The following is a 20,776-nucleotide window of genomic DNA, read 5'->3' as shown; positions in this document are numbered from 1 at the left end:
GTCCTCCTTTCTCAACCTGATGGTCACTGCTATTGTTTTCTACTCTATTATAACTGACATAAAGTATTTGCAAAATGTAAAGGCAGTAACTTTGCAGTGTAGGAATAAGATCTATATTTTGCAAAATTATTTTTAGCCATGTAATATAAATGCCAGCCATTTATAAAAATGGTTTTGTGGTTTAAAATGGTTTAAATGGGGGCGCCTGGGTGGCTCAGTCGGTTAAGTATCTGTCTTCAGCTCAGGTCACGATCTCACGGCTCGTGAGTTCGAGCCCCACGTCGGGCTCTGTGCTGACAGCTCAGAGCCTGGGGTCTGCTTTGGATTCTGTGTCCCTCTCTCACAGTGCCCCTCCCTTGCTCATGCTCCTCTCTCTCTCTCTCTCTCTCTCTCTCTCTCAAGGATAAATAAAACATTAAAAAAGTAAATACAAATAAAAAATAAAATGGTTTAAATGGGAACAGCTTTAAATAAGATAATTCCAGAACAGTCATATATAGCTGAAATAAGCATGAAATGAGTCATAATTCAATTAAGATTGTTTACCACACATTTTACTTCTTTATCCAAAATGGTAGGAAAAGCAAGCTGTATCGTTTGTCAGCTACTCACTGCTACAGGAGAACAAGCTGCAATATATACTGTCTAAACAGCTAATAATTTAGCTTTTAGAAGTAAAATAATTTATATTAACCCGGCTTTCCTAGGGAAGCGGCTTACTTAAGTGTGTCAGGTTATATAGTTTCTTTTGGTTGCTTCCAAAAGCCAGACATACCCAAATATACTGATGTAAAAGACTTATTGTTTTATTCTATATTTTAAAGAACATCAGTATAATTTTCTAATTCCTTAATGCCCAACATGTGGCAAACACAATGTAATCACATGATTCCTAATGTGAATTGTGATAATCAGGGTACAACCATTGTGGAAGGGAAAAAAATCCTGATTCCTGAGGTCTCTTCTCTTATTGGGAGGGAGAGCCTCTGGAGACCACTGGCTGCTGTTTTTTGGTTAGGGAGATGCCAAATGAATCACAGTATAGAAGGGTAAGGTGGTCCTGGAGAGCAGTACTGGTTGAGAGCTGCTGACTAAAGGGAGTTTCCTTGAGTTGCACAGCAGTCAGATCAAACCAGGGGAAAGGCCTGGAGTGAAAAAAAAATACTGTTACTTTTTAACATCTGTTCAGTACATCTGATTTGGCTGTTAAACAGAACAGGAAATAAGGTACTTTATTTTTATATCAAACTAATTAAAATTCATAGTTAAACATTCAGCTAGAACTATTCACTATGTGGATTGAATTGTACTTATGATTTTTGTACTTATGCACATTTTTCTAAGTGTGCAGGAATTCATAATTAATTAAAGAATGATTATAATAATGACATTGATGTTCTTTTCAGTATATTTCCCTTGAATTTAGAAATAGAATATGTAAGAGGATCATGGACATTAGGAATACAAAAGATCTCATTTCTTTTTAGCTGTTCTCTTCAACAGGGGTGCCTGGGTGGTTCAGTCGGTTAAGCGGCTTACTTTGGCTCAGGTCATGATCTCATGGTCGGTGAGTTTAAGCCCTGCCTCAGGCTCTGTGCTGACAGCTCAGAGCCTGGAGCCTGTTTCGGATTCTGTGTCTCCTTCTCTCTCTCCCTCTCTCTCTCTCTCTCTCTCTGCCCCTCCCCCACCTGCACTCTGTCTCAAAAATAAATACTAAAAAAAAAAATTTTTTTAAAGATATCTTCTTCAACAAATGGGGTGCCTGGGTGGCTCAGTTGTTAAGCGTCCAACTTCAGCTCAGGTCATGATCTCACGGGTTCATGATCGGGGTCTGTGCTGACAGCTTGGAGCCTGAAGCCTGCTTCAGATTCTGTGTCTCCCTCTCTCTCTGCCCCTCCCCAGCTGACACTCTGTCTCTATCAAAAATTAATAAAAAGCATTAAAAGAAAAAAAGAGGGGCGCCTGGGTGGCTCAGTCGGTTGAGCACCGGCTTCAGCTCAGGTCACGATCTCACGGTCCGTGATCCGTGAGTTCGAGCCCCGCGTCAGGCTCTGTGCTGACAGCTCAGAGCCTGGAGCCTGTTTCCGATTCTGTGTCTCCCTCTCTCTCTGACCCTCCCCCATTCATGCTCTGTCTCTCTCTGTCTCAAAAATAAATAAACGTTAAAAAAAAAATTAAAAAGAAAAAAGATATCCTCTTCAACTTATTAAGGTATATAGATCAACACATGTATAGGGACTTTCAAGTCTTTTTTTTTATCTATAAGTTCCCCTTCCTCTTTTTTTTCCTTGCAGTTTTTTTGTTGAAGAAATTAGGTTGTTTATCCTCTAAAATTTCCCATATTCTAGATTTTGCTGATAATATCTCATGGTCATTTAACATTTTCCTGTCTCTTGAATTTATATCTATACTTGATCAAATTCTGGGGTTTTTTGTAAGAGTATTTCATCTGTATCTATTTTTATCCAGAAATACATTGTCTCTCTTTCTGCAGTGTTAAGACTGATTAATGGATTCAGTCTGATCTATTCATTATAAAGCTCCCCCATCAACTTTTCACCTATAGTTGCCTAGATTATTTCATTAGAGTTTACAAAATGATGATATTCTACCACTCCTTCATTTAAGAAGGAATCTTACAACTTTATAAATAGTGCCAGAAGCCAAGAGAAAACATCCTACTCAGTAATTTAACATTAAAAACATAGCCTATTTTCAAGTTCATTTGTCACAGCAAATATTGAGAGTAGTTACCTCTTGAAAATGGGATTTAAGGGAGGTACTTTCACTTTCTGTTTGGTATATTTTAGTTGATATCCTATTTACTATAAACATTTGTTACTTTTCTAATTTTTAAAGTCATTTTTTAAAAATTCACATGAAAAATAAATGCATAAGGTTTTGGAAAATAATAGGGGTACCTGGGTGACTTAGACAGTTGAGCGTTCAACTTCGGCTCAGGTCATGATCTCGCAGTTCGTGAGTCTGAGCCCTGTGTCAGGCTCTGTGCTGACAGCTTAGAGCTTGAAGCCTGCTTCAAAGTCTGTGTTTCCCTCTCTCTCTCTCTGCCCCTCCCCTGTTCATTCTCTATCTCTCTCTAAATAAATAAACATTAAAAATTTTTTTGGAAAATAATAATGAAGAGGACTTGCCCTATCAGGTACAAAAATATAGAAACACATTACAGCAATTAATCATAGCATGGGAGCTTTGGCATGGCAAAGGAAACAATCAGCAAAACTACAAGGCAACCGACAGAATGGGAGAAGATATTTGCAAATGACCTATCAGATGAAGGGTTACTATCCAAAATCTATAAAGAACTTATCAAACTCAACACCCAAAAAATAAATAATCCAGTGAAGAAATGGGCAAAAGATATGAATAGACACTTTTCCAAAGAAGACATCCAGATGGCTAACAGACACATGAAAAAATGTTCAAAATCACTCATCATCAGGGAAATTCAAATTAAAACCACAATGAGATACTACCTCACACCTGTCAGAATGGCTAACATTAACAACTCAGGCAACAACAGATGTTGATGAGGATGCGGAGAAAGAGGAACCCTATTGCACTGCTGGTGGGAATGCAAACTGGGCCACTCTGGAAAACAGTATGGAGGTTCCTCAAAAAATTAAAAATAGAACTACCCTATGACCCAGCAATTGCACTACTAGGTATTTATCCAAAGGATATAGGTGTGCTGTTCTGAAGAGGCACGTGGACCCCAATGTTTATAGCAGCACTATCGACAATAGCCAAAGTATGGAAGAGCCCAAATGTCCATCAACTGATGAATGGATAAAGAAGTACGTACACACACACACACACACACACACACAATGGAATATTACTTGGCAATCAAAAACAATGAAATCTTGCCATTTGCAACAACATGGATGAAACTAGAGGGTATTATGCTAAGTGAAATTAGAGAAAGACAAATATATGACTTCACTCATATGTGGAATTTAAGATACAAAATAGATGAACATAAGGGAAGGGAAGCAAAAATAATATAAAAACAGGAAGGGAGACAAAACATAAAAGACTTAAATTCAGAAAAAAAAACCGAGGGTTGCCAGAGGGGTTGTGGGTGGAGGGAAAGACTAAATGGGCAAGGGGCATTAAGGAGGGCACTTGTTGGAATGAACACTGGCTATTATAGGTAGGGGATGAATCACTGGATTCTATTCCTGAAATCATTATTGCACTATATGCAAACTTGGATGTAAATTAAAAATAAATAAAAATAAAGTTGATGACAAAAAAAAATCATAGCATAGGAATAGAAAATAGGCCCACAGTTCAGAATACAGTCCAGAAATATACCCATAAATATCCTGCATTTTATTAAATAATAAAAATCATATTTCAAATTGGTAGGAAAAGGAATGGCCACTCTATAAATAATGTAGGACAATTGGCTTTCCAAAATGAATACAAGATACTAAAAATCCAAAACTGCTTAAAGATTTAAATATTTTAAAAATAAAATACTAGAAAAAAATATAGAATATCTTAGGATGAAGATGGTCTTTATAAATATGGTTTAAAACCCCAAAGCCATAAAGCAGTGATTTGACACTTTTGACTACAAAAATGAGAATCTCTGAGCAGCAAAAGGTACCAAAAAGAAAGAAAAATATGGAAATTATTTCCAATACACATAATGTATTCCTACTGAAAACCTTCTCTGAAACAATATATAAAAGCAAACAAAAGAGAAACGAATAGGCAAAGAATATATAATGAGAACGAGAGAGAACACAAGAGCAACAACTTGGAAGCTGGAAAAAATATGGACAAATAATAACACTGAGCTGAATCGAAGTCAGCAACAGGGAGAACCAAGACACAGTCCATTTACATCATAGAACCCACAAAAGACTCAAGATGTAGTGGGACCCAGTACATCAGAAGTGGAGATGAGATGGGACTCAAAATAGGATGATGGACTGAAAATCTTGAAAAAGAGAGAGACCCTCACAGCACACTACCCAATGCTGCACAGTTAGGAGACTGTCCCTCCTCCTCCCCAACAGAAGATTTATTCTCTAGAAGAGTTAAATAGAGGGTCATGGGGGGCACCTGGCTGGCTCAGTCGGTGGAGTGGGCAACTCTTGATCTCAGGGGTCATGAGTTTGAGACCCACATTGGGCGTAAAGATTACTTAAATATATAAGACTTTAAAAAAAAATAGGGAGTCTCTGGACAAGGAGACAATAGGCACTGTTACGGGCAAGGATTTGCTGAATAGAAGGGATATAAAGTAAAAAAATATAAGCAATAAGATGACCCCTCTTCTTATACACATGCATAGCTTTCTTTCCCCCAGTTGGGTCCCAAAGACTTAAACCAATATTCAGTGTTTCCCAAGGAAATAGCTGACCAAATCACTCTGTAGTAATGACTACAGTAACAGAGTTTCCAATCAACTTTTTAGTAACCGGACCTTAAATATGAGCAAAGCTCTCCATATACGTACTCGAATAAAGCTTCTCAAATCCATGATAGAAACCAAAACAAGTGATCAGTACAGATTCCTCACAGAAGAAAAAAAATTCATTTACATTCTCAAAGGGATAAGAGATGGTATTGCATAGTGAAATGACAACAGGATGCTACATAAAAAGGAATATTTTGAGACTTAAAAATTTTGAAAATATTCAGAATATACCAAAAATTAAAATATGCTCAAAATATGATAGCAAAAACAGTATAGTTGAAATCTCTCAGAAAATAGAAATAGACAAAGATATTAAAAATAGAAAAGATAGGGGCACCTGGGTGGCTCAGTCAGTTAAGCATCTGACACTTGATTTCAGCTCAGGTCATGATCTTGTGGTCGTGGGATCGAGCCCCATGTTGGGCTCCATACTAAGCATGGAACCTGCTTGAGATTCTCCCTCTTTGTCCCTCCCCATCTTCCTAAAAATAATAACAACAACAACAACAACAACAATAATAATAATAATAATAATAAATAATTTAAAAATAGGAAAGATAAAGAAAATCAGAGTTTCAGTCCAGGAGGTTCAACATTGGACTAAAGAGAAGAGACAAAACAGGAAAGGGGAGGAAATTATCAAAGACCTAACTGGAGAAAAGTAGAGAATTTGACACTCAGGTTAAAAAGGACTGCTGAATGTTCTGTTTCTTTTATGGGTACCAGTTACATGCATATTTCCTTTACAAATAGTTCATTAAACTGCATTATTTAGGAATTAATGGAATATGCACTTTTCTGCATAAGTGTTATATTTCACAAACATTTTTTTAATTAAGGGGGAAAGGAGAAAGGCTCACCATGTGCCCAGCACAGTGAGTTAAAATAGACCTACATCAAAAATAAAATAAAATAAAATAAAATAAAATAGACCCAAATTCATCACCCATCATAAAATTTCAAGGATACTGAGGTCAAAAGATCCTAAAAGCTTCCAGGGAGAAAAGGAACAGATTTCAAAAAAAGTTTGAATTCAAGAATTAGAATGGCATTGTACTTCTCAACAGCAACTCTGTCTGGGGCGCCTGGGTGGCTCAGTCAGTTAAGCGTCCAACTTCAGCTCAGGTCATGATCTCACAGTTCGTGGGTTTGAGCCCCTTGTCAGGTTCTGTGCTGACAGCTCAGAGCCTGGAGCCTGCTTCAGATTCTATCTCTCTCTCTGCCCCTCTCCTACTCGTGCCTGTCTCCCTCTCTCTCTCAAAAAATGAGTAAAAACATTTAAAAATTAAAAAAAAAAAAAAAAAAACCCAGCAACTCTGTGAGACAATGAAGCAATGCCTTTAAAACTCTGAGGCAAAATTACTTCTAACTTAGAATTCTACACCTGGCTATGTTCTCATAAATATTAGGTTAGAGGGGCGCCTGGGTGGCGCAGTCGGTTAAGCGTCCGACTTCAGCCAGGTCACAATCTCTCGGTCCGTGAGTTCGAGCCCTGCGTCAGGCTCTGGGCTGATGGCTCGGAGCCTGGAGCCTGTTTCCGATGCTGTGTCTCCCTCTCTTCTGGCCCTCCCCCGTTCATGCTCTGTCTCTCTCTGTCCCAAAAATAAATAAAAAACGTTGAAAAAAAAATTTTTTTATATAAAAAAAATAAAATAAAAAAATAAAAAAAATATTAGGTTAGAATAAAAACATTTTCAGATACAGTCTCTATAATTACATTGTTTTCAAAAGAAGCTACCGAAAGAAGATATGATCCACCACTATGAAAGAGTAAACCATACCAGAGGAAGATGGATCCAGGAAAAAGAGATACAATGTAAGAGAGAAAAAGGAATCCCAGGCTAAGGGTGAAGGGAAATCCCCAAACTAGAAGTGCTTCACTGGCCTTTGGTGATTAATTAGAATTCGAGAGATGGGAGACAATCAAGGATTACTTCCAGGCTTCTGTTTAAACAACTTGGCAAAAGAGCATGTAATTAGGTAAGAAACACCAGCAGAGCAGGTATGAGAGCAGGTATGCTTCTGGACATGTTGAGTTTGAGGGGAGATGGTGACTACAAACTTAACTTGGGTATAGAGTTGACTCTAGGCTAGAGAAAGAGTCATTTGCTGTCAGTGCAAAGATGGCAACCTAAGTCCCTGAACTGGAAATGATCACCCATGAACAAAGTGTAGAATGGCAATAAAGAAGGCCTAGGACAGAGCCCTGAAAACTCCCAGACATAAAGATGAGGCAAAAGAGGAGCTGGCAAAGGAGGGGCTAGAGAGACAGGAAGAAAATGAGAAGAACCTAAGGGTATCATGAAAGCCAAGAAAAGAGATTGCTTCAAGAAGGATTCAAGAGTTCCAGGTTCAATAGTCAAGGAAGAGGAGGATTAAAAATTGCCAAATGAGGGGCACCTGGGTGGCTCAGTCGGTTGAGCGTCCGACTTCAGCTCAGGTCATGGTCTTGCAGTTCGTGAGTTTGAGCCCTATGTCGGGCTCTGTGCTAACAAATGGCTCAGAGCCTGGAGCCTGCTTCAGATTCTGTATCTCTCTCTCTCTCTCCCCCTCCCCGACTCATGCTCTGCTTCTCTCTGTCTCTCAAAAATAAATAAATGTTAAAAAAATAATAATAAATAAATTGTTCGGGCACCTGGGTGGCTCAGTCGGTTAAGCTTCCGACTTCAGCTCAGGTCATGATCTCACAGTTCATGGGTTGGAGCCCCACATCAGGCTCTGTGCTGACAGCTCAGAGCCTGGACCCCGCTTCGGATTCTGTGTCTCCCTCTCCCTCTCTGCCCCTCCCCTGCTTGCTCTCTCTCTCTCTCTCTCTCTCTCAAAATAAATAAATGTTTAAAAAAATACTTAAAAAAAATTGCCAAATGAATTTAGTGGCATGGAAGTCACTGGTAATAAGGGCGACAGTTTTTCCCTATTAGATTATCAAAGATTAAAAAGATTGATTCTTATAGCTATCAAGCTATGGAGAAATGGCACACTCATACACACTGGTGGAAATGTAAATAAGCACCACATTTTTTAAAGAATTTTTTTTTAAGTTTATTTATTTAGAGAGAGAGAAAGTGTGTGCGTGCAGGCATGCGAGTAGGGGAGGGGCAGAGAGAGAATCCTAAGCAGCCTCCACGCTGTCAGTGCAGAGCCCAACATGGGGCTCAATCCCAACAACCTTAAGATCATGACCTGAGTCAAAATCAAGAGTCAGACACTTAACCGACTGAGCCACCCAGGTGCTCTAAGCACCACGTTTTTGATAAGCAATTTGGGAATACCTATCAAACATAAAATGTATATACCCTCTAACCCAGAAATATTCTTCTAGAATATTCTAGATATTCATCCAACAGAAATATTGGTACAAGTGTGCAAGCTATGTATAAAAATGTTCATATGCAGACCCTTATTCAGATTTTGAGGCAGGGAGAAACTACATTACCATCAAGAATAAATAAGATGAATAAATTCAATGAAATAATATACCCAATGGATCCCTATGCATTGTTTATAAATAGAGTACATTTGATTGTACTGACGTAGAATGGCATCCACAACATAGTAAATGAAAAATCAGCATATATAGTCCCCATGTTTCAAAAATGTACAGATATAGATATGCATACACATTAAAATATCATGATAATATAAATGTTTGTAAATACATAGATTAAAAGACAAAAATATAAAACTCACTGGAGGTAAAGTCTATGAAACGGTATTTGAGGAGCAAAGGAGAGCTTTCGCTTTTCCACTAGTTGGATTTTTCACAAGAATGTATTATTTTTATAAAATTTTAAAGATCACGTGAAAGGAAAAAGCATCTGCTAAGATGTGTGGGAGAAATTAGAATAGCCAGCTGTCTGATGCCTTACCTTTTCTGAGATAGGTTCTTGGTATAGACTTGGTTGACAAAATCACCTAATTGAAATTTGGGGCAAGATGCTCCATCCTTCTCACAGTCTTCAAAGTGCACAGAGAGGAACAGTTCATTCAGATGTTGCAGCACTTGTAAGTGGGGCATGTCCTTTGCGGTGCAGATGTTTAGGATGGCGTAGAACACTCCCTCCAACCACTTGATATTGAGGATTATTCCCCCTACACATTAATGGGAAGGGAAATACCAGTCAGCACCACCAAAAAGGTTTGCCGGGAACACAGGACAAAGAACAGTCACCTTTTTTCCAAGACAGGTGGGTCATATGAACCTCAAGATAAGCAAACACTCCTCTTTCTGGGCCAAGAGCCCTGATTGTGCCCTTTATAACAAATCATGTATCAACCGCACCACAGGAGGACAGGTATGACTAATGTAGACATTGCTAATGGCAAAAGCATCTCTAGAAATCTCTAGAATGATCCTCCCAATAAGGAGAAGAAACTAAGGAAAAATGCAAGATTAGAGCAGGGAAATGCCATTTAATGCCAGACAGCACATCCTCCTGTTTAAATAGGCTCTCCCCTCTGGCTGTTTCTGGCTCAGCCTTAACAGGTCCAAATACTCAGACTTGTCTGCTTTCCTTAATGGAGGCTGCTTTTTGTTACCAAAGCTGTTCCCATTCAAAACTAAACAGCTGAGAATGTATCCAGCTTGTACTCCCCCTACACACATAACCCAAGACAGACAGACAGACAGACAGACACACACACACACACACACACACACACACACACACACACACACACAGGGATTATAAAATAGTACCAGGCCGAGAGGAAGTAACTTTCAAAAGAGTGCCAAACACACAGCAAGCCTTTACCAGCAGAACTGTAGGGGCAGGTAGCCTGAAGGGTCGCAGGATCTTGGAGAGCAGCTGTGATCTCCTTATTGGCCCCCCAGATGTTGACAAAATCTTCAACACACTGATACTGAGGCCGCAAGATATTGGTGTGGTTCAGCAGGAGTTTCAACCTGAAAGGAAATCCCCCAAGACATGGAGTGCTGGGCCAGGACTATCATAAACCACCACAGGATCCATTGCATTGGATCATATCCAACCCCAACAACATCCTCCCCTGCACAACACCGCTCAGGGGCAAACATGGGTGGAGGCAGCACTGAGGGCACTGCTTATTAGTTGGACTCTTTCAACCACTAACACTTAGTGAATGTTGTCTCATGCCAAACACCAGGCTAGACAATAGGGGCACAAAAATACTATTTGACACATGCTGTGAATCATTTTTCATGTCGGTCACTGGTGGTTTCCCTTCCCATTAATGCATAAGGGGAACGCTAGTCAGCCTCAAGTAGTGGGAAGCAATGCGCCATTGCAGTTCTAAACATTTGCACATCAAAGAAAATGTTCCACCCACAAGTGCTGTTTGTGGAAAAGTGGGGAAGACACAATTAGAAAGGCTGGCTGGGTGTGGCAGGAGAAGCTGCTTCTACCTTATTACCGGGAATGACCAACTCCATGAAGTAGGGGGCCAGGGTGGAGGTGGGGGGTAGAAGCCAGATATGAGGGGATATGGTTCTGCCAGTTCCGTGCTCTCCCTAACAGGATACCTGGCTATTGGGATAGCAGCTGCGAAGCTGTACACAATGCAACCTTTTTCCAGGCGGGCTTGAATTTCCAGACAGATAGTAGGCAGCTGAGATGGCAGGCAGCAGAGGAATATCAAGTTGGCCCAGTTCACCAGATAAGGGTTATGGTAAAAGCACTGGATTCCCAGTTTCTGGAACTCATCTGGGAGGGATAAAGGAAGAAAGAAAGATCATAGTACAAATGAGTTTGAGCTAAACATCAACTATGGGGAGAGGATGACAATTACTTCATCTCAAGTCCTGTCGACACATAAATCAAAGAATTCCCCTCACATCTTCTAGAAGACACAGGTAATGCCCTAACCCCATTATCAAAGCAGCTAGCACCACTGCAACAGTGCTTGAGATTACAATTCATCCTTATCTTCTTTTAGACCTAATGCTAGAATTTTTCAGGTTTGTTTATTTTTGAGAAAGAAAAAATCTGGAAGAAGCCTTCTTGCTCTAATTTACTGAAGGCTTACCACATGCCAGATAGTGTACAAAGTACTCTACGTACATTGTAAGGGAATCCTCACAAGGACCTTCTGAGACAGAGATTGGTATTATTCCTATATTACAAATGAGGAAACTGAGGTTTCAAGAAATCATTTGGCTTGCCTAGAGTTACACAGCTAACTGGCTTGAGCTCTCAGGTAGGAATGGCTAAGAGAGTGGAAGAGTATAGGGCAGAGGCTGGGAGGAGTCTGGAAAGATATACTTATGGTTTCAGTAAAGTAGACACAACTGACTGTTAACAAGATACTTTTAAATGTTGAGAGAAATGTGGTAGCTCATGTATTTTCAGTATTATCAGTCACTGATAGTTAATCATTTGTACTTTTTCAATATGGATTTCAAAAGTAAAAATGTAAACTCACATAAGGCAGCATGTTTTAATTGCTATTGGAAAACAGAATATTATAGACATTGGAGGGGTGAGTTTTTATTTTCACTACCAAGAGTACATGATACATGTGATGCTATTGTTATCTGGGCACTTGTAAACCTAGAAGATGGACAGGACAAAGAGGAAGTTTAAAAAATATACACAAGGGCACCTGGGTGGCTCAGTCAGTTGAGTGTCTGACTCTTGATTTCAGCTCAGATCATGATGCCAGGGTCATGGGATTAAGCTCCGCATCAGGCTCCATGCTGAACATGGAGCCTGCTTGAGATTCTCTCTCTCTCTCTCTCTCTCTCTCTCTCTCTCTCTCTCTCCCTCCCTCCCTCCCTCTCTTCCTCCCTCCCTCCCCTGCTCATGCTCTAACATAAAAAAAGAAAACATGCACAGCCATTCTTCTTTCATGTTTTGCTCTCAAAAGTGTACAGACTCTGATGCTAAGCATTTTGAGTTCCTGCTTCCTGACACAACATGCAGTGATATTCTAAAACTACAATTTCAGGGGCACCTGGGTGGCTCAGCATCTGACTCTTGATTTCAGTTCAGGTCATGATCTCATGGTTCATGAGGTTGAGCCTGGCATCGAGCTCTGCGCTGGTAGTGCAGAGCCTGTTTGGGATTGTCTCTCTCTCTCTCTCTCTCTCTCTCTCTCTCTGCACCTCCCCTGCTCATGCTCTTAAATTAATTAGTTAATTAATTTTAAAAACTGCAATTTTATTATTAAAAAATATAGTGCTTTCCAAGGAATATATGTACCTTATTGAAATATCACATATACTAGTCCTATTGATAAGATTTAAGGGATTTGTCTTGGGTGTAAGATTTTTTTCAAGTTTCTTTAATACAGAAAGAATGCTTGCAAACTAATAAGAAAAAAATTAGAAAAAAATGTTCAGCATTCCACACAAAAGTTGAACAAAAAGAACTCAAAAAAGATGAAATAGCAATAAACCTATAAAAAAATATTCAGTTCTTCTTGGAGAGTGTTATGCTAAGTGAAATAAGCCATACAGAGAAAGACAGATAACATATGGTTTCACTCTTATGTGGATCCTGAGAAACTTAACAGAAACCCATGGGGGAGGGGAAGGAAAAAAAAAAAAAAGAGGTTAGAGTGGAAGAGAGCCAAAGCATTAAGAGACTCTTAAAAACTGAGAACAAACTGGGGCGCCTGGGTGGCGCAGTCGGTTAAGCGTCCGACTTCAGCCAGGTCACGATCTCGCGGTCCGTGAGTTCGAGCCCCGCGTCGGGCTCTGGGCTGATGGCTCAGAGCCTGGAGCCTGTTTCCGATTCTGTGTCTCCCTCTCTCTCTGCCCCTCGCCCGTTCATGCTCTGTCTCTCTCTGTCCCAAAAATAAATAAAAAACGTTGAAAAAAAAATTAAAAAAAAACAAAACTGAGAACAAACTGAGGGTTGATGGGGGGTGGGAGGGGAGGGTGGGTGATGGGTATTGAGGAGGGCACCTCTTGGGATGAGCACTGGGTGTTGTATGGAAACCAATTTGACAATAAACTTCATATATTGAAAAAAATATAAATAAATCACCTTTATAACCTGAAAAAAAAATTCAGTTCTTCTAGTGATCAATGAAGAATATATTAAACAAGAAAAATTTTAGTCATATTTAAATGATTATTAAAAAAAAAAAGGATTCCCAGAACTGACAAGAGTATAGTGAAATGGGTGTTCTTTTTTTTTAAATATCATTTATTGTCAAATTGGCTTACATACAACACCCAGTGCTCATCCCAACAAGTGCCCTCCTCAATGCCCACCACCCACTTTAGTGAAATGGGTGTTCTTACACAATTCTGGTGAAAGCATACATCCCTTTTTGGAAGTCAATTTGAAAAACTATATTAGAAGTTTCTTTAAAAAACTAAACAACGTACCATACGATCTAGCCATTTCACTTCCAGGAATTTACCTATGAAAAATTGAAGCATTTGTCCACACTAATATCTGTACACAAATGTACATAGTAGCCTTATGTATAATAGCTAAAACCAGGAAACACCTGGATGTCCACCACCAGCTGAACAGATAAACTATGGAATACTCATGCCATGAAGTACTACTCAGAAATAAAAAGAATATCAATATGTGAAACAACATGGGTATGTCTCAAAATAATTATGCAGAGTGAAAGAAGTCAGAATGTAAAAGTACAAATTGTATTATTCCATTTATATAAAATTCTAGAAAATGCAAACTAATTGATGGTGACAGAATTCAGATCAGTGGTTTCATGGGGAGCTGCAAGGAGGTAGAGAGAGAAATTACAAGGAAAGTTTTGGGAGTGATGAATAAGTTCATTACCTTAATTGTGTTGATGGTTTCACAGGTGTACAAAGATGTGTCAAAACACAGATGTGTCAAAACATCAAACTGTACACTTTGAAAATGTGCAATTTATTATACACAAATTATATCTTAATAAAGATGTACTTATTCTCTGACCTAGTAATTTTATTTTTTAAATTATGTGCAAGGAAATCCAACCAAATACAACATAAATTACCATACAGCCATATTTTGGGATACTAGATAGCCTTAAAATCATTATTTTGAAGAATGTTAAGTAATAGGAGAATATGCTTATGATAAATTAAGTGAAAAATGCAGAATGCAAACAACTTTGTACAGTATCAATTACTGATATAATCTGATATGAGCAGAGAAATATAGGAAGGAAATGGTAACCCTGGTAAGGGGATTATAGTTATTATTTACTTCATTATAGAATATTCTAAATTTCCTATAATATACATAAAATTATGTTATACTTTTATTACTGAAGTATAACTTATATACAGGGCACACACACATCTGAAGTATCTAGTCTTATCATTTTTGACAAATGCATACACCCATGTAACTCATACCTTTCTCAAGATATTGAACATTTTCATCTCCCCAAAAAGTTCCTTTGGGTCCCTCCTCTGTCAGTCTCCCCAGAAGCAACCACTCTTCTGACCTCTATCATCATAGACTAGTAAGTAAAATTATTATAAAACATTTTTTTCAAACTTAGTAATTGTTATTTTTAAAAACACAAGGCCAAATGTTTGGAACTGGTTAATACCCAACAGACTCTAACTGGTCCAATGAGAAGATCTGAACTCTCTTTAGAAAACTTTTCTGTATCAAAGACTCAGAAAGCTATTTTATCACCAAGGGCACAGGGAGGAGAGATGGATATAAAACATTTACAGGGAGAAGAAAGTTTTCCTCTTTTTTTTTAGTTCCAGTAAAAAGCAAAAGATTTATTTGATCTGAAGAGAAACAGAAGCATGAGAAGAAAGTTGTTTTAAGGAACAAGTTAAAACCCATCTTTCCATGGGCCCCTGGCTGGGTCAGTTGGTGGAGCTTGAGACTCTTGATCTCAGGATTGTGAGTTCAAGTCCCACATTGGGTGCAGAAGTTACTTAAAAATAAAACCTTTAAAACACACACACACACACACACACACACACACACACACACACACACACACACACACACACATCTTCCTAGCTTTTCTCAGGGCTAGCAGGCAGAGAACTCAGCGTGTTGCGTGCAGGGGTTCCTCCTTCAAGGAACCTCTTCAAAATGGCCTCATCAACACCTAAAGAGCTACCACACACTGCTCCTCACCCAGGGCCTCTGGCCTGCGAGTGGAAATCCTCAGGTTCTCAGCAGGGATGGGGACAAGCTGAAGCAGTGCACGAGCCAGCTGCTTCCCAAGGTGGCCACCTCCAATGATGCCCACCTTTAACTCATCATCATCATCATCGGGAGTGTCAGCAAGCAATCCAGTCAAGAGACACCTGGAAGTGTGCTTCTCACGTAATGATTCTCTGGAGAAGGAACACACAGACACATAAATGAATATATGCCTGTAGCTCTTAACTGTCAACCTCTGGTGTTCTCTGCTTTAACTTCCTCATATGGCAGCCTGGTGGCACCTTTAGTACTCCAGAGATAAGGCATTCCAATCAAGTGCCACTTTCCAGTATCGCTAGGGAATGAAAGGTTTCTCCTGAGTGAATTTTCCAGAAAGAAAAGCATACCCCTTCAAGGGACCGAAACTTGTTTAAAACATTTTTAAATGAACATTTGTTGTTGTTGTTGTTGTTGTTGTTGTTACATGCACTGTGCATTTCCCTGCCTTAGACACAAGATCTGAATATTGAACTGTTTGACTCAGGACTATCATTGTGAACAGCCAACTGTTTATACATCATCCTGGAACACTGTGGGCCAGTTCCTTCACTGTTTCCTATGCAGACAGCTGTCAATTTTCGTTGACATCATGATAAGCATACCTTTTCTCACCCTACGCCTACTCTTTATAGTTTGCTATTTCGCTTTTGCATAGATCTGGGGAACCAGATAACTTAGCTTTTTTCAAACATGATTTATAAAAGTGGTGTATAAGGGAAAACAGACCTGAGAAACTGAGGACCAAGGGTTTGAGGCCACTCTTTCCAGAGGCTCACTTACTGGTTCTGGATGTGTTTCCTTGGCCCAAGGTGAACAAAGTCTAACCTCTGAATATATAAGGCATTGTTTTCTGTTGTTATACTATCTTATATTTGTTCTATATTTCTGTAAAAATTGGTCTTAAGCTCTGGAGTTTCCATATATACATCATAAGCCACATTCTATTTAGGTTTTCTAAGTTGAAAGGAAAGCATTTCCTCTGTGTCCAATCCTCCCAAATAGAAAATGCCTCCGGAAGTTTCATATTTTGATTTCTCACCACTCATCTGGGATGCAACCAAAAGGTTTATGTATTCTTATCAGTCAACCAATCAGCAAACTCATTAAGCAGACTACCTCTTTGAGTTTCTGCTGTATCTGTAACATGCTCAATTTAGATCTGGTCCCACCATCTAGGAGTTGATCTAATTTCCGAGAAAGTAGTCTGGTGGCAGGGGAGCTACCAATGTTAAGGAGTAACCTAGAGTTATAGAATCCAGGAGTCTTGTCTTAAGTACCTTGCTCTCATACACTTCTTGTTTAAGTGTCTGAAGCCGCGTTGTACAAAGACACGAGAGGTCAGGACTAGATTGAGAGTATTCCTGGAATACTGTATTCATGTAAGTAACCTGGCCAAAAGGACCCCCAAAGTTTCAGGTGGTTTTCCTGTTAGGGAGAATTCCACTATTAGCTTAGCCCCCAAATTTTCGGCCAATAGCCAGAGAATAGCTAGATGTGGTAGCTGTAGAAGCCAAGTTGGTGGTCCCAATGAGGGATGAATGGATGAATGAATGAACTGATGATCATTTAACCAATCTACCCACCAAAAGGTAATCACAAGCCATGCTTTGTTATGTAACCACAGCCAAGGGATTCTGGTATGCATTTCCTGGTGCTTTCAGACCAGGAGTGATTGACTGTGGGTTGGAAAAGGTAGGAAGACACTCCCCCTGCCAAGTCTATCCTCCAATATAAAAAGTTTAAGTCGTTTGGATTCTCTGCAGTGGGATTCTTCTCCATCTGCCTGACCTTGGAGACCTAGCTTACCTCAAATTACAGAGTAGCTTGCAGAAGAAAGTTGCATGGGCACAGGCCTTGATCACCAGCCCTCGAGAACGGCCCTGCAAATACAGCCAGCTGCAGTCTTCCTCTTGAATCCCATACTCAAACTGCAGGGATTCAAGGTCCTCAAGCAAGTCCATTTCCAAGCCACCATCTCCTGCAGTGATAGATACCAATCAGTTTGGCTCCCTCTCTTAGAAGACAAGGGAGTCTACGCAGGAAGGTGTGTGCCCCAGTCACAAGCTCTTGTGATGGTGGGCTTCAGCACCTCTCTCCTCTCAGATTCTGTACTTGCAGCGTGAGTCCTGGAGGATTCCTAAGCTCTGACTGCTCGCGGATCAGGAATATCTGGATTCATGAAAAACCTGAACAAAAATCCAAAGTGATGGTCATCTACATAGGCTACAGCCACGTTTTTCAGCAGATGCATTTACTTTAGCAGTGGGTTTCACAGGTGGTTGTGGGCCAGGGCCTTGTCCCTTCTATTCCCTCCAAGATTTTAGAAATAGGACTGAACATGTACACACCACTTCAAAGGAATTCTTCCCTTTCACTCAACTCTGTGTTCCCCACAGGATAGGAAAGGGCCCAAATTTAACATGGTCTCTTTTCTAGGCCAAGGACATCTAGAGTTTTAGAAAATGAAGCCAGAGATATGTAAGCCCATTTACATATCTCTCTCACCAACCAAAATGAGGAGAAGGTGGCTTTACTCCTAGGTACTTCTGGTCGTGGAGAGTAAGAACTACATTTCTAGGGAGAATTACCCAAGAAAGTTGTCATTATGACTCCTTAGCTACCAGATTACTTCAGTCTCTGAGCCTTAAAGGGGCCAGCCCCACCCAGAGGTTTTCTGGACTTGCCTCATGAGGACAGGAATTCTTTTTGCTACTCCTAGGAGCACTACACCAGGGCAGTATGGGATTCTCCCTTTCCTAACAGAAGGTTCTGGACATCTAGATTTTTCCCAGACTGGAATATCATACAGATCCCAGCACTACTCAAGGTGTTATTTTTCATACCTCTTCTTTTTGTATTCAAGCTACTGAAGAATAAGACAAGTAAATTCTTGGGATATAATGTACCCCATAGTGACTATAGTTAATTATACTAGATCATATACTTGAAATTTGCTAAGAATAGATCTTAAATGTTCTCACCACACACACAAAAGGGAACTATATGAGATGACAGATGTGTTAATTAATTGGACTCTGGTAATCATTTCACAATATATATAGCAAATCATCATGCTGTATACCTTGAACATATACAATTTTTATTTGTCAATTATACTTCAGTAATGGTGGGAAAACAATCAGTGATATTCAGAACTCTATTTTATAGCAATGGCAAAATTGAGACCAGAAATCAAAACTATTCAATTCTCTAATCCACTTTTTAAAAAGTAATCTCTATACCCAACGTGGGACTCGAACTCATGATCAAAAGTCTCATGCTGCATGGACTGAGCCAGCCAGGCACCCCTCAAATCTACTTTTTAAATTAAAAGAAATTGAGGTAAAACTCACATAACACAGCCATTTGGAAGTGAACAATTCAGTACATTTGCAGTGTTGTACATGCTCTGGAACCTCTAGTTCTAAAATATTTTTATCCTCCCAGTGAAAGGAAACCCTGTACCCATTAAGCAGTTACCCCCCACTTGCTCGCCACCCTCCTCAGCCCCTGGCACCGCAAATCTTTTTGTCTCTGTGGATTTACCTTTTTTCGCTATTTCATGTGACTAGAGCCATACAATATGTGACCTCTCGTGGCTGGCTTCTCTAATCCTTTGCATAGAAGGGCTCCTATGTCACTCACAATCTCAGCACTTGAAGTGAAGAGTATGGAAATTCTCGTCAAGTCTGAGAAATACTTCCTTTGATCAAAACAGCGAGTAGGTCATCCTAATGTTGCAAGTGATATTTATTGTTCCAAAGGAAAGACAAGTTCAAAACCTCCCCACTCAGCACTGGTTAACCTGTACAGGCGTGGATCCTAGGCCCATCCTTCACTAATACATCCTCAAAAATGTGGATCCAGTGGTTGTGGCTTGGTAACATGTCAAGTTTGGCGAAGCTGAACTACATTTCCCAGAATTCCCTTCCCTCAATGTTTCCAGTTAGGGTGTGCCACAAGACTTTTGCACAGGATCTGGAAGGCTGAAGCAGCAGCCAGCTTGTGTTGCTTGCTTACAAGGCCTGGGCAGGTACTTTGCTGGCGACTGTGTTGATGCGGAGCAGCAGCTGGACCCATGATCACTACACTTTCCCCTGGATCCTCTTACAGCTTCTCACACTCCTGGGCCAGGTTTGTGTTCAGTTTCGTGACAAAGACCACCAGCTAGTTTTGCCTGCAGGACACCCACATCCTCAACATTGGAGGCGGTGACAGCTGACACAGGTTCCTGTCCAGCCTCATGGCCTCCATGTTGTCCTTGCTTTCCCTCACATTTTATTCATCTTCCCTTCCCCAATGCCTGCCCTATGGACATCCACCTCTACCACCAGATACGAAGACAACCTTCTAGAGCCTGTTTAACCAATGGCCATACTTGAGTAAAGTCAGATCCCTGTAATGAATCCCACATATAGACAGACTATATGCTCCTAGACATTCTGCTTCTCTAAATGAACCCTGATATACTAGTTAATAAGGTTAATGCGGTTTGTTATCGGCAAATAACTTGAGCACAATTTAGCAAATCCTGTTTCTTGAACAGCAAGACAGATGGTTAGGGAAGGAACTATGAGGTTACCTGGAATTGCAAAGGGGATCTCAAAGTGGAGGAGCAAGAGATAGAGTCTAATCCCCCAAAAGCAGGGTTTGTCAGCATTTGCATTACTGACATTCTGGGCAGGATAATTCTTTGTTGGCGGGGGCTGTCCTACATGGTAGGATATTTAGCAGCATCCCTTGCTTCTACCCACTTGATGCCAGTAGCATTCACCAGTTGTAGCAACAAAGCTTCTCCAGATTTGGACAGTCTCCTGGGGCCCAAATTCTCCCAGTTGAGAACCACATGCATTTAAGCATGCTCTGTGCCTCTATACAACATCTCTTCTTTCTACCCCTTCACCTGCTCCGCACAGTCACAGGAGCATAGACTTCTACAAGTTCCAAGAGAAACATGCCCCCCTATGACAGGTTAAGATAGTGAGTCCAGAGAGAAAGGGATTCACCCAACATCACACAGCTTGTCAGCAGCAGAGCTGGGACAAGAGGCCAGGTCTTTTGTTTCCAGGTACAGTGCTCTGTTAACCACACGGCTGTACTTTGCCATAAGCACTATTACTCCATGACCTGACGTGTGTTGACAGACTACTGAATGCGGTCACTGAGGCAGGTTTGTAGTGGTCCCAAGAGA

General features: G+C 40.1%; 1 protein-coding gene across 3 annotated transcripts in view; it reads right to left on the bottom strand.

The window, feature by feature from the left end:
- Positions 1 to 446: 446 nt before the first annotated feature.
- NOXRED1 (NADP dependent oxidoreductase domain containing 1) overlaps positions 447 to 20,776 on the bottom strand; it is a 21,295-nt gene continuing 965 nt past the window's right edge. Inside the window, exons 1-7 of one of the 3 annotated variants that reach the window (XM_086709155.1) lie at positions 18,091 to 20,678; positions 17,392 to 17,563; positions 15,517 to 15,719; positions 10,959 to 11,139; positions 10,210 to 10,361; positions 9,325 to 9,547; positions 447 to 1,145 (exon numbers count right to left, since the gene is read on the bottom strand). In XM_086709155.1, the coding sequence (XP_086565281.1) occupies positions 968 to 1,145; positions 9,325 to 9,547; positions 10,210 to 10,361; positions 10,959 to 11,139; positions 15,517 to 15,719; positions 17,392 to 17,546 (1,092 nt within the window). In that variant the 5' untranslated portion in view covers positions 17,547 to 17,563; positions 18,091 to 20,678 and the 3' untranslated portion in view covers positions 447 to 967. Of the gene's footprint in view, positions 1,146 to 9,324; positions 9,548 to 10,209; positions 10,362 to 10,958; positions 11,140 to 15,516; positions 15,720 to 17,391; positions 17,564 to 18,090; positions 20,679 to 20,776 lie in introns of those variants that run through there. The other 2 variants (XM_086709156.1, XM_025919963.2) reach the window with 2 other exon arrangements.

The sequence above is a fragment of the Puma concolor genome, chromosome B3, assembly GCF_028749965.1.
Source record: "Puma concolor isolate L17-30 chromosome B3, mPumCon1.1.hap2, whole genome shotgun sequence".
Taxonomy (NCBI): domain Eukaryota; kingdom Metazoa; phylum Chordata; class Mammalia; order Carnivora; family Felidae; genus Puma; species Puma concolor.
Note: the sequence above shows the minus strand (reverse complement) of the source record. Positions and strands in the feature narration are given on the sequence as shown.